The 27,903-nt window shown below is 41.3% G+C and overlaps 2 protein-coding genes across 4 annotated transcripts; both read left to right on the forward strand.

The window, feature by feature from the left end:
- Positions 1–774: 774 nt before the first annotated feature.
- Positions 775–7,814, forward strand: LOC103366525 (ankyrin repeat and SOCS box protein 5-like). Its single transcript, XM_008294282.1, has 7 exons — positions 775–925; positions 4,438–4,517; positions 5,570–5,677; positions 5,801–5,954; positions 6,081–6,215; positions 7,261–7,452; positions 7,563–7,814. The coding sequence occupies exons 1-7, from the start codon at positions 805–807 to the stop codon at positions 7,688–7,690; spliced, it is 918 nt and encodes a 305-aa protein (XP_008292504.1). The 5' UTR covers positions 775–804; the 3' UTR covers positions 7,691–7,814.
- Positions 7,815–10,836: 3,022 nt separating this feature from the next.
- Positions 10,837–27,198, forward strand: galnt7 (UDP-N-acetyl-alpha-D-galactosamine: polypeptide N-acetylgalactosaminyltransferase 7). 3 transcript variants are annotated; one of them, XM_008294283.1, is made up of 15 exons: positions 10,837–11,211; positions 14,233–14,344; positions 14,782–15,100; positions 16,076–16,242; positions 17,633–17,763; positions 17,984–18,063; positions 19,238–19,846; positions 21,106–21,223; positions 21,315–21,437; positions 22,241–22,356; positions 23,266–23,368; positions 23,478–23,576; positions 24,199–24,327; positions 24,537–24,567; positions 25,425–27,198. In XM_008294283.1, the coding sequence occupies exons 1-15, from the start codon at positions 11,089–11,091 to the stop codon at positions 25,529–25,531; spliced, it is 2,367 nt and encodes a 788-aa protein (XP_008292505.1). In that variant the 5' UTR covers positions 10,837–11,088; the 3' UTR covers positions 25,532–27,198. The 3 variants fall into 3 exon arrangements, with proteins under 3 accessions (XP_008292505.1, XP_008292506.1, XP_008292507.1); XM_008294284.1 differs by having other exon boundaries at positions 19,238–19,420; XM_008294285.1 differs by having other exon boundaries at positions 19,664–19,846.
- The last annotated feature ends 705 nt before the right edge of the window (positions 27,199–27,903 follow it).

The raw sequence follows: 27,903 nt of genomic DNA on the forward strand, positions 1-27,903 counted from the left end.
ACTGGTTATTTGCACAATTCATGTATATATGTATATATTTGCATTTGCACTGTTTATTATTAGTGCTATTGTTGTTGTTGTTGTTATATCTGTTATTATATCTTTGCTATTTATTTTCTATATCTTTTCTATATCTTAATATATATCTTTTCTATATATCCTCATTTTTCGAATCTATGCTTGCACTATTCTTTTTTCATGTGTGTAATTTTATACTTGTGTTTGCACTATTTCTCTGTGTGTACTGCTGCTGACAACAATGTGAGTTTCTCCACTGTGAGATAAATAAAGGTATATCTTATCTTATCTTGAGTGTATATTACCAAAAGAGTGGAGCTTGTCTGCACAAAGTCACAGCTCTGACATTCAAGTGTATTTCTACTGCTTATCTGACTGAAGAAAACATTCAGTGTTAACCCATTTGTAATCACCAATAATTTCAATGCTACCTGTAATTTATTTCCATGTTTTTCTCAGTAACGGTAACAGATTACTATTACTTTTATTTTTATATAATTACGTAACGTAATGTACATATAAGTAGAAACTCCTCAGCATCGCCAGATATATCTCCAACACTATACCAGCTTGTGCACATACCAAAATATCATCTCTCTGTCCTACACATGGCCGCGCATGTGAGATCATGACGCGTCTTGGACACAACAACAACAAAACCTTTCAGCCAATCAGAACAGACCCAGCGATACAGCAACCCCTCCCCCTCCCCCCCGCGAGCTGCAGCTCTACAGCTCGTGCAGTGCGCTTTGAACAGGAGAGCGCGTGAGCCGGAGCCGTGGGAACATGCCAGAGGTTCCGTCCGAAGCTCCGGAGGTGTCCCGGAAAAGGGGTGCTGATCCAGGCCCGCTAATCAAGCACGGCCCGGAGAGGAAGAGGGCCTGCTGGGGAATTCTGACCAGCCAAGGTCGGTACTTAACGTGCTGTGTTGAACATCACAGGTTGTTTAGAGATGTGTCAGAGCTTCTAGTTGAAGGCAAATGAAGCAGCAGTATGGACAACGTTGCCCTTAATGTAGGTTCGTAGTCATAATGTGATGTGCAGCTGGCATTTGATTCTGGGGCCTTTCACTGATTGTGCTCACTGTGTTTACAACTCTTGACGGCACTATGTCGCCTTCCATCCTCCTCCAGCCGGCCACTGGGGGCGCTGTGCTGGCAGGGGCCAGTGGGAGCACATCATCCTGGGGTGGGAAAGTGAAACTAGAATGAATGGGACCAGTTCAGTGAAGGATGACAGATGAAAACATCAGCTCTGTGCAGAGCAATGAGGACACGGCGGCCATCTTCAGTGGAATACATAAAACAGAAATCCTATATTTTCATCTTGATTTCTTGTCATGAAGCTGTTTTTCTTCTGTGTAGGACAGATGAAGAACTTGTGCAGTGCTATATAGTTCTGAGTTTGCAGGTACAGAAGAAATCTCTTGGATGAGAGGTGAAGCTTTTTACTGAAGAAGTCCTGCATGGCCACACTGGTCTCTGCAGCACATTGCCAGTCTGGAGGACCACCTGTCTGCACTTCATTATGTATCTGCTATTCTTATTATTATGGGCTTTGTATTTCTCTAAAACAATCACAGTTGTCTTGGGTGCACTAAGCTTTGGGCGATCCTGCAAAATAATGTGCGGAGTGTGGGGAATTGTTTTGGTGGAACACTTCCATGCAGGGAAACAAGCACAGTCAATAACATGGATAATTCACACACAACAAAAAAACAGACAAACAAAAACCGAGGGCAGGGCTGCCTTATTGCACAGTCCAACTCTTCAGCAAAACTTGTCATTGACAGCGTGTAGGGTACTGTTTGGAAGTTACTGTTTCCTGTAGTGGCTGTGGGCGGCTCTCAGGTGGTAGAGCTGGTTGTCCTCTAAATTGCAAGGTTGGCGGTTCGATCCCCCGCCCCGCCACAGTCGAAGTGTCCTTGGGCAAGACACGGAACCTGAAGTTGCTTCCAATGGCAGGCAAGCTGCCGAAGTGAAATTGTAAATTGTATCTGGAGCAAAGGGGCTTTTGATAATGGTAACAGAAATATTGGTGAGGAAGGCGAAAGCTGCGTGAAAGGTGTAAATGGCAGGCTTATACCCGAAGTTTACATCCGCATGGGGCTTTTGGAGATGACTACCCACGACAGCAAACATGATTAGTTGTTGTTCAGAAACAAAGTTGACTATTATGGTTGAATAAATGAATCCCCAAATAACAAAACTGGTAAAAAAATCCATTGTTCTCGATTCTTGACGTTTTGTTGCTGGTTAATTTTGCTTTGTATGGCAGGGGATGCCAAAAATTTCCCTATGATCTTGATAATTCCTTTCCTGATCAGCTCAGAGCTGTGTTGACGTTTAAAATATCAGTGGGCAGTTGGGCGGACGTTTAGAAATTTGGAGCTTCTGTTGGAAACTGAACACAGGGAGTGTTAAACAGTTGTTGATCAGATTTGATAGCACATACATGCCAGGCTGAGTTAGTTGTTGGTGGGCATTTTTAAAACTGTAGCTCAATATTAATTTCTTTTATGTAAAAATAACACGTATAGGCATTTAAAAAAAATAAAAAATAAAATAAGAATTACAACCAAAATCTGGACTATTTGGACTATGATTTTAATTTTATTATGGTTTTCTGCCTCTGTTTTTGTCGTTTCTCAGCAGATTAGATGGGTATATAAGACTTCTTGGTGGTTGACAGACTCAGTGGTTAAACCTCTCAGTAACAGCTGCCTGAAAGGTCAGTTTGTTTGGTACTAATGTGTTGATGTTAGTGGCAGAAGCAACCTGTCAGTTGTCCAGCTAGTTGTTCAGTGTGTTAGTGGGTTAGTTAGTGTTTATTTTTAGCGCTTGCAGTGTGTTGCCAGTGTTCAGTGTAGATGGTCAGGTGATCCACAGTCTGAAACACCCCATGCACTGTAGGGACAAGCAGAAGGTGTGGAGGTTCTTTCACTTCCATTTAATTCGAAATGCCGTACGTGTACCAGTGGCTGGATGTGCCATGGGGAGACGGGGATATGGGTATGTCACAGATAAGAGTCTATGTTTATGAGTGGTATGCTGCTGTACAGTTATTTTTGCAGCAGCTGCTGAGAGCGAACTAGCCCTAAATATAACTGAGCAATGCTGAAGTCCTGCTACAGATTATGTTTCAAGATATTTGACCTAATTACCACCAATTTTATTTTTTTCATAGTGTGTGTTTTGCAGTGTTGTGTGGTTTTCGCATCTTGCTGTTTCATGTCTTCAAGTTTTTCCTTTAAGCAAAATAAGAAAATCCCAATGAAAAGTAGTCCTGTCTGTATGCTTCTTTCTTTCTTTATTTCTTTCTTGAAGGGCAAAGTCATAAATGTTTAAATTATGCGCATAAATGGTTGGGGCTGCAGTCTGCAGCACTGTTGCCTCGCAGCAAGATCGCCGGTTTGTGTAGAGTTTGCATGTTCTCCCCGTGCAGCGTGGGTTCTCTCCGGGTTCTTCGGCTTCCTCCCACACAGTCCAGAAACATGTTGAGGTTAATTGGTGATTCTAAATTGTCTGTAGGTGTGAATGTGAGTGTGCTTGGTTGTCTGTCTCTAAGTGTAGCCCTGTGATAGACTGGTGACCTGTCCAGGGTGTCCCCTGCCTTCACTCTGAGTCAGCTGGGATAGACTCCAGCCCCCCGCGACCCTAATGAGGATTAAGCGGTGTATAGATAATGGATGGACGTAAATGGTTGGAGATGTCCTTAAAGTGTTTCTGGCATTTCCTTTAACAAATTACTTCAAAGATTATTTTGTTATCAAGAATTGCTCATTCATTTTCTGCTAATTGAATGATCTACTTACATTTTCAGTACTTAAAATGACGACTCTTGTTCAGTATGTGCTCATTTTGGATCTTTATCACATCTTTATTACATGCAGTAAAGGTCTAAAGTCAGACTCAAACAGTAGTTTCCTAGTTTGATAATGGTCTTCAAACCCAGGGTCAACGCTACACCTGCTCTTCTTCCCCTCATATCACTCATCCATCTCAATCATCAAAATGATAGTGGGAAAATTTTAAATCTTCATGACTTTATGCTTAGCAATGCAGAACTGCGGTTTTGTTAATAACACTACACATTAATACAAACATTTAACAAACCTCATGAAACAGTGGTAAGCAAACAAACACATACAAATAACAGTTCATTTAGAAGGGCTTTTAATAAGTTGTACTCAGAGCCAGTCTTATGGCCCAAGTAAAATTCTGCTAAGAGGCCTCGTACCTGACCCGTGAGCCTTGTAAACTATTTGCCATTGCCACACAGTCACACATGATGCCTCGGTACGCACAGTAATATCCTTCCCCACAGTTTTCTCCATCTGTTGGTCTAAGAACAAGTAGATAACCTGTGTGTGTGTGTGTGTCTGTGTGTGTCTGTGTGTGTCCGTGTGTGTGTATCCAGGGTCGTGGGCAGATCGCTCTCCTCTCCATGAAGCAGCCTCTCAGGGTCGACTGCTTGCCCTGCGCACTCTGCTAGCCCAGGTAACACCGTCACACACACACACACACACACACAGTGGGATCTTCTGTTTAAAGTACAGCAGACACACACATCCCCCAGTGAATTCTGAGGTTATGAGAAATGTACTCCAGTTAATGTTTTTTTTGTTGTTTTTCACTCATAATTTATTCAAATTAGAGAAACTCAAACACCTCAAAAGCCAAATAAAACAGAACCACAAGGTTTGTATTATTTTCTGCTTCAAACGGTATTTATCTACAAATTCTGTAATTGTTAATAAATAGAATAATAAAGTCGTAATTGTTAATTTTGTCAGCTGATACTGAGTTTGCTGTTTGCCAAAATGTATATTCATTTTAGTCCTTTGATTTTCATTGTGTGGGCGGTACAGTGGCTCGGTGGTTAGCACCGTCGCCTCACAGCTAGAAGTTTGCGTCCCGGTGAGGACGCCCGAGATCTTTCTGTGTGGAGTCTCCATGTTCTCCCCGTGCAGTGTGGGTTCTCTCCGGGTTCTCCAGCTTCCTCCCACACAGTCCAAAAACATGTTGAGGTTAATTGGTGATTCTAAATTGTCAGTAGGTGTGAATGTGAGTGTGCTTGGTTGTCTGTCTCTAAGTGTAGCCCTGTGATAGACTGGTGACCTGTCCAGGGTGTCTCCTGCCTTCACCCTGAGTCAGCTGGGATAGACTCCAGCCCCCCACGACCCTAGTGAGGATTAAGCGGTGTATAGATAATGGATGGATGGATGGATGTAAACATGCTGACTTGTGCGGTACTAATATAACTGAAATAAAGCCGTGTAGTTACAGTATCACACACTGTATGTATCGAGTTACCATGGGAACCAGACATGTATTTAGTTGGCGATGCAGAAAAAACGTAAATACGTTTTTATGTTTGGTTCTGATTTGCTGTCAAGTCTGTTTACTGTGCTGGTGCTGCAGCTGAAAGGGTCTCTGGACTCCCTGTGTGTTACTTTGAAACGTTCCTGTTCTTCTGCCCCTCACTACGCTACGGTACAATGCCCCTGAAACAAATACATGAACAATGTCTATGCTTTTATTTTTTTTAGGGTTATCACGCTAACATTGTGACCATTGACCATGTGACCCCTCTCCATGAAGCCTGCCTGTCGGGACACGTAGCATCTGTGAGACTGTTAATAAATGCTGGAGCTAATGTAAGTGTTATTCTTTACATTATCATTGATCACTGCATGTCCACCCGTTTACATGCCAATATGTTTGCTTGTTAGGACGTATAGCGACTGTTTTGTGTTGCTCACATTAGTGTTTGTGTCTAGGTAAATGCCGCAACCATCGATGGGGTCACTCCTCTGTATAACAGTTGTGCCTCTGGGAGTGTTGGTTGTATGGAGCTGCTGCTGCAGAATGGAGCACACACACACACGACACACACACACTATCCCTCGCCTTTGCATGAAGCCTGCAAAAGAGGTAAATACTGATACTAAAATAAATTATGAAAATATAAATCTTATTAAAAACAACTGGTACAATTTGTACTGTGTATTTTAGCCTCAGGTTTATGCATTTTTCAACGTTGTGTTTTAACGTGTGCAGGAAACAGCCAGTGTGTGGAGTCCCTACTCTGTAATGGAGCAGATCCCGACTATGAAGTGTCCCACTTGGGCTCTCCCCTTTACATGAGCTGTCTATACCAACACACAGCCTGCTCAAAGATGCTGCTGCACAGAGGTGGGTTTCAGTTTCTGCAACTTTCTGCCATTTCAACATGAACCATACCTTTGTTACGTCCTGCACTGAGAGCAGGTGGCCGTAAACTTAAAAGTCTCAAAGCATTCTTTAGTCATTGCAAATTTGTGGAAAAAAAAAATTTGATTAAAAAAATCGATTGACTTATGTAATAAAAATAGATTGACATAATGAAATTTGTTTAACAGCTGTTGGTGAGCCTGACTCAGTTTTGGGAAAACTGTTTCAGCGGTTTCTGAGGAACTGTTAAAAATATGTTTTTAAATTTTGTAAAAAAAAAAAAAAAAAAAACTCATTAAAAACATGTAAGAAGACCAGTCAAGTAAAGATGCAGATAAATTACAAGATGAAAATGATGGTAGAATTTTGAAGATGATTATGAAAATGTTTGTTTGATTACTAAAGCACCATCTTGAGGTCAATGAGGTCAATTTTTTGTCCAAATATGAGATCAAATGTGAAAGCCACCAGGTGCTTCATGAGGTCTTGCTGTGGGTACACTTTCAACAAAGAAAACATATCGGAAAAAATAAGAATGAAAACAATTGCAGTGGCTTTTCAGCACCTTTGCTGACCGGACCTTTAATTAGAATAAAGTTAGAAATCTACATTTGTGCAACAGAAATACTTTCTTTTTTCTTTCTTATCTCTGTGATCACCTTGTGATGATTGATGGCGGCGCGTATGGACGCTGTGCCCCCTTCAGGAGACAGCGAGGAAAGAACGTTTAGTGTCTTGCCTATCCCAGATGTTTATTCCTCAAAACTTACTAATTAAATGATCCTGTAGAAATGCTCTCTCATCTTGCCTGTACTACTGTGTATGTACAGCAAAATGACAATAAACCTGATTTGATTTGATTTGATTTGATTGATCCCTCTGTATTATCTTAGGGGCCCTATATGGAGGGCAAATTAATAATATTGTAGTTTTGTTGTGTTATGTCTAGACTATGACTACATTAAATCCATTATAATTCATTACATTTTACTCTCCTGTCCATTCCACTTGTCCTTGCCTCATGTAGGAGCCAATGTTAACGTTGGCAGAGGAGGCGACAGCCCTCTGCATGCAGCTGTCAGACAGGGCAGTGCCGATCAGGTGTCAGTGTTACTGGACTACGGAGCAGACGTCAACCTCAGAGACAGTAACAATCAGCGGCCGGTGGAAGTCGCGCCTCCTGGTGGAAAAACGCAACAGCTGCTGCTAGCGTTTGAAGGTACTGCAATATCTTTTACTGCAGTTATTAGCAATATAGATACATGAAACCACTTAAAATTCAAGCAGAGCTATATTGCAACAGTAAGACCCCATCCTGTGTCTCTCTAGTTTCTCCAAGGAGTCTCTGCCAGTTGTGTCGTCTCCAAATCAGAAAGCTGCTTGGACGATCCAGGCTGACGTTGCTCCCCCTCCTTCCTCTTCCTTCCAGGCTCACTCACTATCTGGAGCACACATAGGCTGATGGACACACGCTTAGGCAGCCACTTCTTTAACCTTTTGAGTTTGTGTGTACCTTGTTGTTTGTATGAAGAGTTGAAACCAGAAGTTTACATCCACTGTATAAAAAGACATTTAACCTTTTTTTTCTGACTGTCTGACATTAAATCAGACTAAAGTTTTCCTGTTTCAGGTCAGTTTGGATTACCAACATTATTTATATTTACTAAATGACAGAGTAATGACAGAGAATTTTTCAGCTAATTTTTTTATTACGTTCTTCAAAGTCAGAAGTTTACATGCATTTCCTTAGTATCTGGTAGCGTTGCCTTTAAACTGTATGATTTGGGTCAAACGTTTTGGGTTTCCTTCCACAAGCTTCTCACAATAGTTGGATGAATTCTGGCCCATTCCTCCTGACAGAACTGGTGGAACTGAGTCAGGTTTGTTGGCCGCCTTGCTCCACACACCTTTTCAGCTCTGCCCACTATTGTCTTCAGGATTGAGATCAGGGCTTTGTGATGGCCACTCCAAAACACTGACTTTGTTGTCCTGAAGCCTCTCTGTAACTAATCTGGCGCTATGCTGAGGGACATTGTCCATCTGAAGACCCATTAGTGCCCAAGCTTTAACTTCCTGGCTGATGTCTTGAGATGTTGCTTCAATATTTCCACATGTTTACTCATGATACCATCTATGTTGTGAAGTGCACCAGTCCCTCCACAGCATGATGCTGCCACCCCCGTGCTTCACAGTTGGGATGGTGTTCTCAGGCTTGTAAGCGTCCCCCTTTTCCCTCCAAATGCAACGATGGTCATTAAGGCCAAACAGTTCAGTTTTAGTTTCATCAGACCACAGGACATGTCTCCACAAATTAAGGTCTTTGTCCCTGTGTGCATTTGCAAACTGCCATCTGTCTTTTTTATGTTGCTTTTGGTGTAATGTCTTCTTCCTCTCTGAGCAGCCTTTCAGCTCATGTCGGTACAGGACTGTTTTTCACTGTGGATAATGACTCTCTGACCAGCTTCAGCAGCATCTTCACAAGGTCTTTTGCTTTTGTTCTGGGGTTAATGCGCACATTTCAACCAAAACACTTCATCTCTGGGACACAGAACCCGTCTCCTTCCTGAGCCTATGATGGCTGGACATTCCCACGGTGGTTATAGTTGATATAATTGTTTGAACAGATGAATGTAGAACCTTCATCTGGAAATTGTACCCAAGGATGATTTAGACATGTGGAGGTCCACAATTCTCTTCCTGATATCTTGGCTGATTTATTTAGTCAGAAAAGGAAGCAGTGTGTTTGAGGTGTGCCTTAAAATAGAACCACAGGTGTGCCTCCAGTGAACTCAAATGTTGTCCATTAACCTATCAAAAGCTTCCAAAGCCATGACACCATTGTCTTGGCTTTCCAAATTAGTTTGAAGACATAGTATTCTTAGGTGTGTGTGAGCAAGGCAGCCAACAAACCTGACTCAGTTCCACTGGTTGTATCAGGAGGAACGGGCCAGAATTCATCCAACTATTGTGAGAAGCTTGCGGAAGGAAACCCGGAACGTTCGACCCGAATCATACAGTTTAAAGGCAACGCTACCAAATACTACAGAAAAGCATGTAAACTAATGACTTTGAAGAAAGTAAGAAAAAATTGTCTAAAAGATTCTGTCATTATTCTGCCGTTTAGCAAATAGAAATCATTTTGGTAATCCTAACTGACCTGAAACAGGAAAAGTTTAGTCTGATTTAATGTCAAATAGTAAGAAAAGAAAATGTCTTTTTATACAGGGTATGTAAACTTCTGGTTTCAACCGCATGTCTCTGTATGAACCACATTTCATAAAATATCACTATAGTTTAAATTGTTTGATAGGGTTCGGCTACGACATCATTATATTAAAATACCACTCTGCTGCATACTTTATTACATTATATGTTCCCTTTGTGTTGCCATAATTGACACAGTCTCTGTATTTTAAGTTTATGCAATAGGACTTTTTCTGTGAGATGATGACCTATGTGATGAGACCTGACAGCTGAGCCAGACTTTGAACTCACTTTGTCTCTAAAGATGCCATTTTGTGAATATTGAAATGTAATTTTCATTGGTAAGAAAGGTTTTTTTTCGGTACGTGTATGCAAATGTATATAACAGTAAATTATTTACCTCAGTGGCCAGTCCACCAAAGTGAGCATGGAGACGTACTAAAGAAAGAAAGAAGCCTTGATTTGACACAATAAAATTCCCTTTGGCATATCCCGGCTTTTTATGAAGTTGGAGTCAGAGTGCAGGGTCCCCAGATGAGGAGCCCCTGGAGCAGATTGAGGGCCTGGCCACCACTGAGCCTAATTACACTGGAATGGAAATTCCTGGATAAGATGCATGCGTGCAGGAGGAACCTGGTATCAGACCTTTAATTAAAAGACAACCTGCTCTACCAGCTAAGCCACCACTAAACCAGTATATGCAGCCAGTGTATTCTTTGTTTGAAGGGATTTCATTCTGTTGTAACAGTCTTTGCCTATTACATCAAGAAGCATTACCTTAAGTTAAAGAAAGTCTGAGTGTTGAACATTTGCCCTGTACACCTATGATCCACCCTCTATGTTGCTTTGAAACTAGCAATGGCAATACCTTACAATCGTGTAATTATTATTCCTGATGCTTTGCATTTTATTAATAACGTTGTACATTACTACCACTGACTACTGTTTGTTTATTCTTCACTAACTTATAGTCAGTTATGTGTGTATTACAAATGTCAGTCTCTGTTGCGTTCTCTCACTGAGATGCTCTCATCCTTGCATTTTTATGTGACCTTGGCATTTCCAACAAACCAGCAACACGTCAGCGAACAGACAAACCAGACAGACCGCCTGCTCGTCTCTCCACACCCAGTATTACCTGCTTTTAAAATCCACGTCCAATCCACGGCTGAGCCAGCTTTCTACGCTCTGGAGCCGTGAGACAGGTTGAACAATTGGATGTTGGCAAATATATAAGACAATAAGTAATATATGTACACCAGGAGATAATTGTCATCAGTGTGGCAACACTGTCCGGCATCAGGCCGCTGCAGCGGTCCGTCTCGGCTGGGCAGAGCCAGAGTGTGGGGGCGGGGCGGGGCGCCAGTGCCCGGGCTCAGGAGCAGCAGGTCACAGACAACTGTCAAGGAGGAGACGGAAATAGGAACAGGAGAGGAAACCGTTCATCAGCCGGGCGGAATACAAACGACAGTTCCAGCAGAGAGCCGCGTTGAGCCGCTGAGTTAACAGCAACCTCGTTTAACTTCGAACATTAGGAGCTAACGTGTCGTTAGCTGCCTAGCTGCACTAGCAGCCGATTAGCCTTTGCTAGAAGCCGAAGCAGCTAACGTAGCCCAGCTGTTGGCAGCCTGGCTGGGGAAGAGCTTCCAAGATGAGGCTGAAAGTAGGATTTATTCTACGGAGTTTGCTTGTCATTGGGACGTTTCTTGGCCTGGTGGTGCTCTGGTCCTCTCTGTCGCCCAGACCCAGCGACGAGAGCCCTTTTGGGAAAAAGGTAAGTTGATAACAGCAAAGCAGCAACCACAGTGTGCAATACAGGGAAGTACACATAGTTAGCAGAGCTAGCATAACTCCAATCAACACGCCACCGTGCACAGCACACTGAGCAATGCTAAGGTGTGTGTACGTGTGTGTGTGTGTTCTATGGTAAAAGCATCACTCCTAATGTGACAAGCATGAAACAACACGTTGTTTGTGCTGTTTCATGGTCCCAGTGCTGCTCGGGTGGCTGTAGCTGACTCATTTACATGTACAGTTGCGTTTAGAGCTTGTGGTCGCGTTACTGTCACATCAACGCGGATTCCGACTTCATTCCAGGATGTATATCCGCATAAGTCACCACGTTCATGCTTCTCTTAAACGCGGAACTGAGAGAAGAAGTTAGGAGTTACTCTTGGACCTATATCACTCAGTCAAATGGCTAAATGATGGACATACTGTTATAATTCCTCTTATTACTGAAGCCTCATTTCACTGTAGCTTGCAGCTCATCATTGTCCGCTCATGGACTTTATTTTATTTTTTTCAAAGAGTGGTTAGAAATGTTTTCACACCGAAGTGACACTGCACATAAAGCTTTCTTTGTTAATTCAACAGCCCAGCAAATGTGTACATTTTCATTTGTTTCATTCATTGTGGGTCTGCTTAGTGAAGTCTGTAAATTCAGTTTAATCCATCCTTAAGTCATCAGCAGGGCAACATTCAGTGATGAAATATAACATGTAGAAATGTTCAACTGTAGTTATTTCCAGAACTGCACCAATAAAGAAGGGATATTACACTTATTTGGGCTCTTTTGACAGAACTTGTAGCTACTAGTCAGTGACTTTGTGAAGGCAGGAAGGCTGTGGCTGCAGGGTGTTAAAACCACAGTCATAAAATCTTTTTTTTTTTGTTACCATTAGCAGGAGAAATAAAAAAAAAAATCTTGCAATATTCTGGCATTTAGCAAATATAAATAATTTTGGTCATCCTAACTGACCTAAAACAGGAAAAGTTTAGTCTTATTTAATGTCAGACAGTGAGGAAAAAATGGGTTATATGTCTTTTTATACAGTGTATGTAAACTTTTGGTTTCAACTGTACATATAAATCATGCTCAAATATTGTTACGATACTTCTGGTGGCGGTGACAGCTTCCTGATGGAGTGCTGGTTCTGGTTGAGAGCTCTGCATGGACTGCTGAGACTCTGAACTGGGTTCAGAGGCCTGGTCCTGACCTGCAGAGAGAAGGCTGCTTTCTCTTCAGAACACAATTATTCACTCGTGTTGCTACAAGTTGGAGATTACTCTATGCATTTTTCATCGGGGCTCATTTGACATTAAAAACCGCAATTTTCTGCACCAACATTGTCTAAAAGTTTCCCCCCAAATATTTAAAAAATTTGCTACGCTCATCTGAACCGCAAAATTCCTACCAATAAGTGAAAGCTATGGAAAAAAAAAATACAAGTAGAGGTGGCAAAACATTTGCTTTTGAAAAGGTGGAATCTTAAAATGAGTGGTGTTCATCAGTTTACCAACTAATCTTCTCAGCACTACTTGTAGTTACTTTAGGGTAATCAATGGAAAAGCACATTTTATAACCGCTTTATTTGTATTGTGTTCTGAAAACATAATTTTGTAAAGTAATTGGTAAATAAGGACACAGATGTCTCTCTGAAATGTAGAGCAGTATAAGGATCAAGTGATTTGAAAATAAAATAATCAAGTGAAGTGCCAGTATCACAGAACTGTAAATAAAGTACTTGAGTTAATCCCACTGCTGCATTTGTGTTTGGGGCTGGTCTTTTTGGTAATTTTTAATCAATGTCTTTTAAAGTTACCTGTAAAATTTAACTGTAAAAGCAGAATTGGGTGCGTTTTTACCACTGCACTCTGCACTGCTTAGCGCATGCCCACAAGAGGTAGGGACACCCCTGTCTTCTCCAGTGGTTTTTATTTTTTATTATTTTCCACATTGTAGATAAATACTGAAGACACAGAAACTATAAAGGAACACATCTAGAATTACATTGTAAATATAAGAGAGCTGCAGCACTCCATCACTTTCCTTCCTGGTCAAACAGCCCTTACAGAGCCTGGAGGTGTGTTTGGGGTCATTGCCTTGTTGAAAACAAATGATGGTCCCAGTACGTTCAAACCAGATGGGATGGCCTGGCGCTGCAGAATGCTGTGGTAGCCACGCTGGTCAAGTGTGCCTTGAATTTTGGATAAATCACCAACAGTGTCACCAGCAAAGCCCCCCCACGCCATCACACCTCCTCCTCCAGGCTTCACAGTGGGAACCACACATGCAGAAACCATCTGCTCACCTTCTCCTGTCTCACAAAGACACGGCGGTTGGAACCAAAAATCTCAAATTTGGACTCATCTGACCAAAGTACAGATTTCCACGGGTCTAATGTCCATTCCTTGTGTTTCTTGGTCCAAAGAATTCTCTCCTTCTTGATGTTCATCCTAAGTAGTGGCTTCTTTGCAGCAGTTTGACCATGAAAACCATGCCTCCTCTTCCTGATGCATGGAGTGGTTTGCCAGAAGTTTAACTCCTGACTAATTGTCCAAGCTTGTGTGTTCTTCCTTATTATGGCAGTGATATGACTGTGACATGCGCTTTGTACTCATAAACAATTGTAAGTAGCAAAGATGATATTGGGGTCTGTAGCTGCTTTGAAATGGCTCCAAGTATTTTTTATTTTTTTGGCTTCAAAGACTCACCAGCTATAGTCAATCATAATCAGTCATGAGTGGGGAGATGCATGCAGCAAATGAGCTGCTGGCTGGAACCACAGCCGCTGTGTCGGGGACTATAGCCCCTGTACATGGGTCACCGTCTTATCTGGTTGAGCTACTGGGGTGCCCTCCACCTTGCTGTTTTCTACTGATCCAAATGTGCTGCATCCTCCTGCTCACTATCCCTCTGCCTAAAGTTGCTCTGCAGTATACAGTTTTAATTTGCATTGATCTCTGGATCTGTGCAATTTATTATGCCCTCTTTTGTACTCCATTAATACAGGAGGACATTTTACTGGGCAAAGGAGACCTCGCTGATCAGTTCAAGCCTGTGGTGCCTTGGCCTCATGTGGAAGGGGTGGAAGTCGACCTCAACTCCATCAGACTCCAGCATGGTGAGACTCGCCGAGCTCCGTTTTCAGTCATCCCATATACAAACTTAACCTCCACATTCTCAGGCTTTTGTCGACTGTGGCTAAAACAGGTGTAGAGATGACTGACATTAGCCTATGTTTTGATACATATGTACAGTACAAGTTTTATATGGCTGTTTCTCAATGCTAAAAAAACAGATTAAGTCCAACGTAGGTCTGGAAATAGTTGAATTTGCTTTGCAGACCACAGTTGGTTTATTTGAAACAATCTAGATGTTTTTAAAATATCTTTGATACCTTGGCAGGTGTAGCTGATGAAATGGAATGCATACTTTGTAGTATTATGATTGTCTTAAACATGACTTTTCTCCTGAAAAAAAAGTGCAAGTGGCAGTTTTATGAGTACTTGTATGTTGTACTATTGTGTCATCTTTTGGTGTTTCGGTTGCTGTCTCCAGGAAAGGTCGATCATCCCCAAGACTTCAACCAGCAGCCCAACCAGAAGCAGGTCATCCAGCAGCAGTATGTCACATTTGGACCTCACATTCACGCCTATACCAGCCCCGTCCTGAAGAAAGGTGTCCTGGGAAACTTTGAGCCAAAGGAGCCTGAACCACCAGGGATTCCCGGCGGTCCTGGAGAGGGAGCCAAGCCATTTGTTCTGGGCCCAGAGTACAAAGAGTCCGTCCAGGCTTCCGTCAAAGAGTTTGGCTTCAACATGGTAGCTAGTGATATGATTTCACTGGATAGAACGATCAGTGACATACGCCATGAAGAGTGAGTACTACTTTTTACGCTCAAAGAAGTCTGCCGTCTTGTTTACTCAGTTTGTTGCTTGTGTTAATTTTAGTCAAGTGTGTTTAGACTGCAACTGGCGGCTCATTTTAGGGTTTTGTCCCTCTCTTCTGGTATCTACATGCTACTGGTTTGACAACAACCTCCAGGCTAACAACCTACTACACTGAAATTTTCAAGTTGTGCCAAGAATTGACAGTGGTCATCTCCTTTTGTGTAAATTAATACATTTTGAGGGAATACTCAAGCTGCATTCTTTGCTTAGCTCTACCCAAGACCATAGTAACTGGTTTAAAGAGATGCAAACAAGTCTGTTTTCCCCTATAACAATAGTAGTGAGGTGCAGTCACATCATTAAATATGGCAGAATGGGTTAGCTAAGTGAGTCTAGGCCCTGCACTAGTGTTATTGGACCACTTAACCAATAAATGACAAATTATAACACAAATAATTTTGATTATGACTTAATCATCTTTTTCTGTTCATTCCATACCTCCATTAGTTTTAGAATGATAGTATTGGCATCTCTGACAGCCACCTTTTTGCTCCATATCTGACAAACTGCTTCCTCTGAGCTAGTGGGCGTTCCTTTTTCATTTGGCTTTAAACCAAAATGTTGCTGGAGTGGTGCTGTGGTGTTTGGTTTTGCAGCTCAATCCAGTAGGTGCCCCTACACAACAACAGGAAAAAGGGATGCAAACGGTAGAAAACAACTTGGAAATAGTGATTAAAATATGACATTTCTTTTCATTTCATCCAGCTGTTTTTATACAGGTGATTGGAATGATTCTCATGTTGCACTCAGCTAAACTAGCTACGATCACAAAGTAAAGATTAGTACACCAAATTCTAGGTCATGAACAAATGTTCACAGATACATGAGGTGAACTGCTAATGTTCCTGCATTTCTGTCCTGGGAACTGATGTCTAGCTTTGCGCTCTGTCTCACCTCTACAGGTGTAAGTACTGGCATTATGATGACAGACTGATGACATCCAGTGTGGTGATAGTCTTCCACAATGAAGGCTGGTCGACGTTGATGAGAACTGTCCACAGTGTCATCAAAAGGACTCCTAGGAGGTACCTTGCCGAGATTGTCATGATAGATGACTTCAGCAACAAAGGTGAGTGTGCTTTCCTTTGTTACACTGTTGTAGTTGGTTACATGGACAGAGGCGGGTGGATTGGACGAAAGACGCATGCCGACTGCAGTAAACTTTACAGATATCCTCTCCTCTAACTGACATTAAATCTTTCTCTATACAACGATTCAAACATTTACATGCTTCTAAGCTTTCTGTAGTGCAGATTGTTGCTTGTTGTATGTCTGCCTCTGTGGAAGCACAAGTTAGGTGTGTCTGCTTAGAGCAGGCTACACAGGAGGTCAGAGCCATCTAAGAGGGCAACGCGAGGTACAAGAGTGCAAGGTCAGTTTTAAGGCCAGTTCATGGGTTCCACTTCCCTGACTGATGCAACTGGTGCGGGGTAGATGTTGGTCTTGAAGACAGTCCCGTTGGCCTTTAAATTGTACACAGAAAACCACAGTGGGCTCCTGTGGATGTTTCTGGAAGGCTGTATGTGACTTTGCACCTCTTGCAAAACATTGCAGCAAATTGTTATGTTAGTGATAATTCTTCAGGTGTGCCAGGTGCTACCAGATTGCCCTGTTTGTTTTCTTCCCTTCCTAACCACTCCCCCACCCCCCCTCATCCCCACACTCATCCCAACCAATCAAGACAGATGTCCTATTGGGCACCATGGATAAAAAATCACGTACAAATCAAAGCATGTCCCGAGTCCGAAAGTCACTGCTTCAATTACAACTCTTCCAATGCTGAATTATAAAGGTGTGAACGGAAACAGTCAATCTGCTCACACAGACCCCAAAACATGCATTTTGAGCATTGTTTATTTTCTTGGCTTGCAACAGAGCAGTTTTGTGACATTAGACAAATTAACTTAGGCGTCCTGCCGCTTTGCTAACAGTATCGACTATGCCTTCTTTTTCAGAATAATTGTGATAAAAGGGATGTACGTTTTGTGCATCAGCTGGATGCAGGTAGCACGTGTAGTTGGAAGTGATTGTAGCTCAAGCTAGATGTCACAATTAAGGTGAAGTCAGTAAAGCACGTTATCACTCTGACTTTTTCAAAGAAGTTGAAGAGAAAGGATGAGCTAGACAAAAGAAGATAACGTGGTGTTATTATCCTTTTTACACAAGGTCCGGCAGAAATACATAAGTAGAAACTCAATCAGACAGCCTTGGTTTTATTTTATAGAGATGACATTATTGGACATTGAAGGCATTACTGAACTACTAATGCATGTAGATATTACCTCCCCAAAACGTTGTTGTTACCATCTCTAATTGTAGAAAATAAAAATGAGTTACGACTTAACGTTTGTTTCCTCTTTGATGATCTGTGCATGTAGTAATATAATAGATCTGAGTAATAGCTCATTATTTATTTATTTATCTGTTTTTTAACGTGTCTTGTCTGCCTGTCTGTCTAGCCCATCTGAAGGAGCGCTTGGAAGAGTACATCAAGCAGTGGAACGGTCTTGTAAAACTCTTCAGAAATGAGAAGAGAGAAGGACTGATCCAGGCCAGGAGTATTGGAGCCAAGAAGGCTACTAAAGGACAGGTAATATCCTAATGCCACTGCATTTCTGCTACTGTTCCTACTACAGCGTGTGATATTTCTCACAATATTTTGCAGACACAGTTGTGCCATCAGTGTAAATTACTTGACTCAACAGTTAATAGTAGAGGTTAAGCTGGCATCATTACATAAAACTAACGTAATTATCGTTAAACAGACAGGAACACAGATATCGAAGTGTTTGTCTCGTTTTGGGTTTTAGGTGCTGATCTACCTGGATGCTCACTGTGAGGTTGGGGTCAACTGGTATGCTCCGTTGGTTGCTCCTATTTCAAAAGACAGGTAACAAAAGCACCTGATCAGCCCCACACATATGATAGCTGTCAAAGTTTGTGCTTATATAAAAAAGGCTTTTTCTGGCTTTAGAGTCAACTTATTACGCCATAACTTATATTTTACAGATGCCTATAGCTCTTTTCAGAAATACGGTAGTTAACATTGTTGACGTTATCGATCAATCTATTTTGTTGTTCTGTCGTTCAGGCCACTTTTATGCTTGTGTTCCTCACATCTTAATTCAATCAACCGCAGGCACACGCAGTATTTGCCATCACTTCACACCTGAACCCTGTATCAATAATGTATAATGCATGGTCAGGGATTTTTTACTACAACATGGCAGACAAACATGAATGTGTTTCAGAAGGATGTTTTTCTCACATGATGGATGTTTAGGTTGCTCTCAATCATTTTTTTAGCGAGCACTTGCAGCATCCGCTGGGATTATGTCAAAGCTTTTACAGCGCCACTTTCTCGACTGCCGTGTTGCAAGTCGTTTCTATAAATGCTGCCACTCAGTACGTGTCAGCATGTTGTGAGCTCGAGTGTTCCTATCTATCTATCTATCTATCTATCTATCTATCTATCTCTCTATCTATCTATCTATCTATCCATCTATCTATCCATCTATCTATCCATCTATCTATCCATCTATCTATCCATCTATCTATCCATCTATCCATCTATCCATCCATCTATCATCTATCTATCTATCTATCTATCTATCTATCTATCTATCTATCTATCTATCTATCTATCTATCTATCTATCTATCTATCTATCTCTCCATCTATCTNATCTATCTATCTATCTATCTATCCATCTATCTATCCATCTATCTATCCATCTATCCATCCATCTATCCATCTATCCATCCATCTATCCATCTATCCATCCATCTATCCATCTATCTATCCATCTATCCATCTATCCATCCATCTATCCATCTATCATCTATCTATCTATCTATCTATCTATCTATCTATCTATCTATCTATCTATCTATCTATCCATCTTTGATTTTCAGCAGAGGACAGTAGTAGTAGTAGCAACTGTTCACTGTTACAAACTTTGACCAGTGGTGCCATTGTATATATCATGGGAACACCACAACCCAATACAAAGGTTTGTGTATGTATGTGTGTGTGTGTGTGTGTATCTGTATGTCTGTATGTAGGACAGTATGCACAGTACCACTGATAGACTATATAGATGGTAATGAGTACACTATGGAGCCTCAGCAGGGTGGAGATGAGGACGGCCTGGCTAGAGGAGCTTGGGATTGGAGCCTGCTCTGGAAGAGGGTACCACTTAGCCAGAGAGAGAAGGCCAAGAGAAAACATACCACCCAGCCTTACCGGTATACGCACAATGCATCCGGCATGTTAAATCTTACCCCTGTTCTTTTGTGTTTCTGTTTCCCATCCCTGAATCCCACCTCTCCTATTCTACACTGTGTCATACTCTGTCTTGGTGTGCAACACCCCCACCCGTCTTTGTGTTTTCACTGGCACTGCTGTCTGTGTTCTCCCTTCATGTGCTTCACCCCGACACCTCTTATCCCCGTGTTTGTTGTGTGCATGGCCCTCACCCACTATGTCAGAACGGTCTGTACAGTGCCTCTGATCGACTCCGTCAACGGCCAGACGTTCAACATCGATCCCCAGGGTGGAGGGGACAGCGATGGTTTTGCTAGAGGAGCCTGGGATTGGAGCATGCTCTGGAAGAGAGTTCCTCTGGGAGACAGAGAAAAAAAACTCAGAAAAACTCACACTGAGCCATATAGGTACAGAAAACCAATGCTTCCTCACTAATCTTAACACTACCAGCGCTGTTGGTGAATATATCCCAACTAACCAGAACCATTTCTTATGATATGTCTGACATTAAGACTTGTGCTATATTGACTAATATTTGAAGAAATGCTCAGCTGAAACCATATCAACTCAGAACTGACTAACGTAAGTCAAAAAATAGAAATGGTAAGAACTGAGGTCTGTCCTAAGAAGCAGGACTTGAGCTTATTGAGGTAACTTCAGGTTTAACTCTGGGTTTTCAGTACTACGGTGGTGGTTCAGTTCTTACTGGGGTATATCTTCAACTGAATGGCTAACCTGCTCCAGGCTATGTTCCAGATAAGAGATCAGTGTGTTTAAAAGCCCCTCCTATTGACCAATCAGTTCCCTTGGTCAGTTCCTGTTAGAAGATCCAGTGGAGCTCGGTGCAAGATATGACTATTTAGAGCAGCAATAATCCTAAAATAAATACCGATCAGAAAACACTAAAGTCTTGAACTCTGTTGAACTCTTAAGATTGGCAATAAGCCTATTTATCCATTTGAATTCTTATTTTTATTGTTATTCTCTTGTTTCTACTGGTGGAAGTGAATAGTTTTCACCACAGTGTTGTCACACCTCATTTGTTCCATCTAAGGAGTTTACACTCAAACGTCTACTACTCTTAGTCTTACTGTGAACTTGCTTTCCTTTCAACCCTCTTGAACTGCAGGGACTTTAAAGGGCTCTGGCAACATGACTGTACTGCCTTGAGGGAGAAATAATTGGATCCTAATCCAAAAGCCATTGAGGTTTATGTTGGGACGTTTTGTTGGGTCTATAGGGTAGCTTCTGGTGTGAATCGGGTTCGAACTGGGGCACCATCACACCCACTTTCCCCCAACCACTGTTTAATTAATCATGCATTGCTGTCATACTTTTCCTTTCTTTGCTTTCACTAATTTCTCATTTTGCTTGAATTGTTTCTCTGCCATTCTGATCATCTGTGTTCCCTGGTTTCTCGTTGTTAATACACAGACTGTGCGTTCAGGCTATGCAGATGCCAATGATAAGACAGAAATGCACTGTAATTGTTATTGTAATGTCTGATGTTCTGACCAGTTTTAAGGAGTACACAATGTTTGCACTAATAGCTGAAAATCTTATTAACTTTCAATATAAAGAATAATGTCCAGCTGCACAGTGATGCACCTGTTTGAATGTTTATATGTCTGCTTGTGGATGTGTGTGTCTGTCTTTATACCTGTAGGTCTCCAGCCATGGCAGGAGGTCTCTTTGCTATAGAGAGAGACTTCTTCTTTGAGCTGGGTCTGTATGACCCAGGACTTCAGATATGGGGAGGAGAGAATTTTGAAATTTCATACAAGGTAGACATAAAATAGTCCCGTTTATACACATTGATGGCTTCCCACACGTCATTCAAATGCTTTTTTTAAAATAATCTCTCTGTTTATGTAGATTTGGCAGTGTGGTGGCCAACTACTCTTTGTACCATGTTCTCGTGTCGGCCATATCTACAGACTTCAGGGATGGCAAGGCAACCCTCCACCTGCACATGTCGGATCCTCACCCACTCTGAAGGTAGAAGAGTTTTGAAATACCGTGAGCCAGACGCATAAAACTCTGCAGACTTACAACTAAAACTGTGACCACAAAAAAAACCCCCAGAAATCTGATTATTTTCATCACAGTTACAGAGCTGTGTATAGTCTGACGCCTCATTACTACAGCTACAGCTGGCAACAGAATGGATCATGGTGTCATTGTGGGAAAAATGCCAAATGAGAAGTACAATTTTGCAGTTTGTGTTGCATCAGCAAGTCACAATAGCATTACGAGAGCAGGTGTCATTACATGAAAACAAATTGCTGTAGCTATTTATAGCACATTTATCATTATTTTACACACACAACATATATCTACACATCTATATATGTGCATGTTGATATTCACACATTCTTCTGTTATAATTACCAATCGTGTGGGAAATGTTTTAGTATTCATTTGGCCCATTTTGCATTTTTCTTCTTAACACGTGTGTATTATGACGTGAAGTTAGACCTACTGCATGCAATTAGTTTAAATCCTTATTATGTTGTGACTTCAAATGCCAAATTGATTTGATGTGATTTGATGCGTAATGGTTTATCAGGTGTAGTTTTTATGGATGATTTTCAAAAACCTTTAATTTCATAGAGACAGGATAAGTTTTGTTTATTGGTTTCTTTTTTTCTCCCCATGACTTTTATAATTCTGAATCCAGAAAAGCATTTTATAAATGAAGTGTATCATGATGATTATATGTATTGTACCATATTGTTGGCTAATTTTCATCTGCAGGTAGACACAAACGCTTTTGTGTTCCTCTTTGTGTGCGTGTACAGAACTACGTTCGTGTGGTGGAGGTATGGTGGGATGACTATAAGGACTACTTCTATGCTAGCCGTCCCGAAACTCTCACCCTGGCCTATGGAGACATAGGTGGTCTTAAACGCTTCAGGTACATACATATTCTGTTTGATCAGTCGTCTGAAGGCCCTGTGTACACTGCAATGTTGCAGACTCGGTCTCAGACAAAAATTTGCAGTGGCTGCAGTTTAGGAAATGTCTGCCAATCAAGAGCTTTGGCAACCAGAATCAGTCTGCATCCAACTTCTGAGAGTAATAAGGTTAGGATCAGATGTTTGTATACGTGGATTCTAGCAGCCGTCGTATTATGAACAGCTAGTCAGAATATTGCATTAAATGACCGTAATTAACATATTTATCTCAAACCCGCTTCGCAAAGTGTACTGTGTTGCCCTCATTTTTGTGCACCAAGACTCTGAGCTGTCCTTTTCCCCTTCAGTCTTTTACAGCGGACAACTGTAAGAGCTGCGTGTGCTGTAGAATGACACCCCTGTCGTACGATGATTTACAACTCACGCGCTGTCTGACGTGATTCAAATCTTGTGCATTCTATTAGACCGCAGACCAAGTCATACTGGAGCTCCTTGCTGACAAGGAATGAACCTGGAAATTTGTTTTTGCACTGTGTATAGGCACCACACAAGGGAAGTTTTAATTGATACTGTAAGTGCACTGTAAAAAATAAAAATAAAAAAAGAAGACTGTTCACTGTCTGCGCTGACAATTGAGTATCTATACTCGAGGATTAACTATCAAGATAGTGTCAAAACATCGAAATTATCAGAAGATAAATGTACACGTTTTTGTAGGTGATTTGGTCCTCCTGTTCATGTTGGTTGTGAAAATGGCCACAGTGTACAATTTATTCTCTTCAAATTGGCCTTTAGACAAACAAAACATTTTCAACATAACCTGAAAAATGAATGCACTTTCTTGCAATATGCAAATGTAAGTTCATTGGTTGAATAAACTCCTTGCTATTTGTTTTTGTTTTTTTCAGGGAGGAGCATCGATGCAAAAGTTTCAAATGGTTCATGGAGGAAATAGCATATGACATTCCACTGCACTATCCTCTTCCTCCTAAAAATGTAGAGTGGGGCGAGGTAGGTGCAAACACACACGCACACACACACACACACACACACTTTACTGTGTTTTTTATCATTAGTTCGTTGTAACGATTTCCTCTAACATTCTGTGTAATGTGTTCAGATCCGGGCCTTTGAGACAAGCTACTGTATTGACAGTATGGGACACACAAATGGAGGGAACGTGGAAATAGGCCCGTGCCACAGGATGGGAGGCAACCAGGTAATTTAACATAATTTGCCTCATGCAGTGTTTTGCTTTCTCCCCTTGTAGTTTAACAAAGTCCTGGTGAAGATGGTTTTTGATGTGGTCTGTTACTGTCACACAGAGAGTAGCTTTAGTTCTATTTAGTTTAGTTCTATTCATCGCCTAACAAAGCAGTAGTCATCCAGCTAAAACTGTGATTATGCATGTCTGTAATTGACCCCTCTGGCTTTCAATCACAGACACAGACAGCGTGTTCTTCCTAAAGAGGGCGGGAACAGCGGTAACATTCGACACTGTAACTCAGAAACAAGAGGGACATTGTGAACATATTTCATATTTGCTCTTACACGGAATTTGACACTAATCATATACACCCACCCAGTTTTAACTACATACATGAGGATGGACAGGCATGGATGTCAGCTGCAACTTCACTTGGTAGCAGAGGTGTTCAGCCGCTAAGCGAGAATTCTAGTTTATTACATTTATTTAGCCAAAACGTTAATGTACGTAATGTTTGCTGAAACTTCTTCTGATTGTATTTGCTGTTGGGGAAAATGGGCTCAAGAACCGTAATCAAACAGTGTATGTTTGTTTGCGTGTGTGTGTGTTTGTTTGTTTGTTTGTGTGTGTGTAGTTGTTCCGTATAAATCAAGTCAACCAGCTGATGCAGTACGACCAATGCCTGACCAGAGGAAGCGATAATTCAGCCATCATCATCACTCACTGTGAGCAGAACCAGCACACTGAGTGGAAGTACTTCAAGGTGAGACACACAAGTTCTCTCTCAGCCTACTGATAAAAAAAAGAAAACAACTTACTTAGTGCCCATGTTTTGATGTTGCACTGCACCAGTGTGTGTGGACAGGTAGTGATGAGAGTACGCTAGTAAGTGTGAGACAAGACAGTAAACATTTAACAGTGAAAACATCAAGAATTGACTTTTCCTTCTCCTCCCTGTTCCCCTCTGTCCAGGATCTCCATCGGTTTACTCACGTGCCAACAGGTAAATATCCACACTACTTTCACACTGATGACATTAATTTGAATGCTTTATCAAAATTTTGAAAGGGCCACTAGTAGCTTGTGTGCTAATGGTTTTTAGAAGTTGGCTGCTGTTTAAGAATGTGAAAGCTTGAAGTCTGTTGCGCTGCTGAATACACTCAGGTGTGATCAGCACACTATCACACATCTGCCATATAGAGTTAGGTAGTTTACGTCACAGGCTGCGGGCTGAACATACAGTGACGGCTAGATGGTAGGTCGGACAGGATTTTCAAACTGTGTGTGAAGTTGCTCTTTAAACTAGAACCAATAAAGTTGCAAAGTCGTTTGGGCCACAGGCTCTGGTGGTATTCCCAGTTTGATTAGTTTTTAAAATTATAACTTTTATTGTTTGTGGACTGAAAATGTATCAACCCTTTTTTTCTTTTCTATATTTTTTGGATGCTGCTGTGGCATGTAAATAAAAATGATTCTGACCTTATAGCGTTATGTTACGGCCACCAGCTGTCAATATTTGTCTGTCGTAGGACCGGGCTACCAACTACAGTACCATGAGACTTATTTGCTGTTAGTGTGTCAGACAGTCACAGTGCAGAATGATGTTTGTTTAGTTTGACACTACAACACTGGTTGCAAACTCTGCTGATGAAAGTAGTTCCCCTAAAGTCTGAGCTGAAGGCCTACAAAAGCAATGTGTGACATAAATCATGATTCAAAGCAGATGATCATAAAAAGCACTGCACGCTGACATCTACATTTGACACAGCCTACCATGAAGTTACACGGCACAAATCGCTTACTAGTTAAAGATTCTATTCATTTGGATCCCTGTAACAAACATCTGTGTTCTCCTTACAGGAAAATGTCTGGACCGCTCTGACCTGCTTCACAAAGTCTTCATATCAGACTGTGACAACAGTAAAACCACTCAAAGATGGGAAATGAACAACATCGTGGCTGTGTGATGGCGGGCGCACAGCCGGATTCACATGCACCAAGAAATGCATCCATGCTCTAAGTTTACAGAAAAAAAAAAAAGTTTTGAAATGAGCCAGGGTCAGTGCACCTCCAACACAACGGGGTAGTTTAATCATTGTAATCAGCCAAAACATGCCTTTTTCAAATTCGGGTCAATATAGTCCTAGATCCTGCAGACACTTAGACACTCCAGATGGTAGAAGAACAGGTTCATGTAGAGGCTGAAGGTCCTGGTCCTCAGAGTGGCCTGCTGGATCAACACTAAACTGGAAACATGGTGGGCTTTGTCTCTGTTCTCTATGCTGGTTTTGTTTACAAGATATCTTTCTATCTGTTTTTTTTTTTTTTTTTTTTTTTTGGGCTCTCAGGTCTTTTCTAAACCACTACATGAATTTATGAATTTACTACATCGATTCTAACTATTAGGTAGTAATGCTCTTATTAGGTCTTTTCAATCAACTGATTAGCTCACCTACCAAAGAGTCCTTTTTCTTGATGGAGGGTTCAATTGCATCATCATTGTGTCTAAGCAGGTTGGAGTGGTTGTACATACACTGGCTGGTGGAAGGCTTCTGTCTGCGAGTCAGGTTTAAGTGACTTTCAGGCTGGATTACAGATGTTATTGTTTTTTTTTATTGGCTATCAGATGAAGAACACTCAGGTGAAGCAGATGTGTTTAAAAATTGAGAACTGACTAGAAAAAGGCGAGGAGATCCACATGTGTGAAAATGGGGAATCTTTGGAAGTGCTGGTTTAGTGATACCATGGTAATGTTCACAAACAAAAATAACAACCATAGGCATTCTTGTTCTTTCTGTTTTTATAAAGAGCCAATAGACCCGTATCATAATTTCAGTGATATACATCAACCTTCCTCTGAGGCCAAAGAAGACAACAGATAGACGGTATGTTGGTCCTGTGGACACGTGTTGAACAGGCTGAAAAGGACACTGAAAGATTAAATTGTATTTGTTCTTTCTTTGTACTCAGGAGTCTGTTAAAAGCACCCCCGTATAAAGAGCCACCTCTAGCTTGAAGCCAATACAGTAATCTGAAAGTGAGAATTGAATTGATCACATGGTATCAAAAGCCTGACCAGGCCATGTCCGAAAGCATCCTTACTACAATGTGCCTTCCAATGCACAACAGCGCAGGTCAAAGTAACTTATACACTTCGTTTCCATTCGCCTTTTTCCATTCATTTTCAGAAACTTCTTCAGACACTGAGATGCTTCAGAGGACTGTTGGACTGCCTGCCCTGTCACAGACTTGAGTATTTCAGTCGCTGACCAGTTTACTGTGACTGTGAATAACACTCTGTCTGAAAATGAGGGGAAAAAAACCCCTGAGTTGTTGGGTTGGGGAAAGAATGCCTATGACAAATAGATAACCTATGGTGGGGAAGACAACAAATGAAACAATGAAAATGAGACTGCTGTTTTGTTTGTTTTTACAAGGGAAAGAAGGTTTGGTGTATTGATCATAATGTATGCAATGTTTTGTACAATGTAAATAGACTCATTTCTAAAGATGATCATGTGGCATTTTCTGAAGGCCCTTGAATGATGTAAATATCTAACTTATACCAGAGATTTATTAATATGATTTGAACATTGGGTGACTGAGGGAATAAAAGACCAGATTTTTACGACTACTTTGTTGTGCTCTCTGTTAATATGACTATGGGATTGAACACCCAAATCTCAAAACAATGACCAAACACTTGCTGTATCTAAATGTGAGGTGCAAGGGAAGGGCGTTTTGTTGTTGTGGAAAAACAAAATTGCCAAAATATTCTCAATGTCAAGGTATGTGTGATGTGGAAATGCCATCATTCGAGCTTTTGATTTAGGGGAGTTACAGGACATAGCTGCTGAAGGTCCAATAGAACACACCAAAGACAATACAGAAACTCAGCAATTTGGTACACATGCTCCACGAGAGCTTCAAGATGTTATGCTGCCACCACCAATCATTCACCAGGAACCTCTGGAAACCCATTTAAGTCATTTAAGGGGGAAAAGGAGCACCAACCCATTACGAGTGAATGCAGTGCACTTCCTCCTGCGCCAAAGGTATTTTTCCTAAAGCAGCAATCTTCACCGGTAACTCATGACACCCAAAAGAAATGCACAGCTGCCTGTTTGTAGATACTTACAGCATCAACTTGTTGTGATTCTAGGTGAGAATATCTACAGCCATTGTGACTCGTTCAAACTTGATTTAAAACATATAAAACGAGCAGTTATCTTCAAGAGAATTAAACATATTTTAAACTAGAAATAAAACAAACCAGAAGCAAACTGTAGATTTGTGAAACTCCAAAAAATTCAAGTTCTAATTCAGGTTTCTGTTATTC

Source organism: Stegastes partitus, unplaced genomic scaffold (genome assembly GCF_000690725.1).
Source record: "Stegastes partitus isolate 25-593 unplaced genomic scaffold, Stegastes_partitus-1.0.2 Scaffold953, whole genome shotgun sequence".
Lineage (NCBI taxonomy): Eukaryota > Metazoa > Chordata > Actinopteri > Pomacentridae > Stegastes > Stegastes partitus.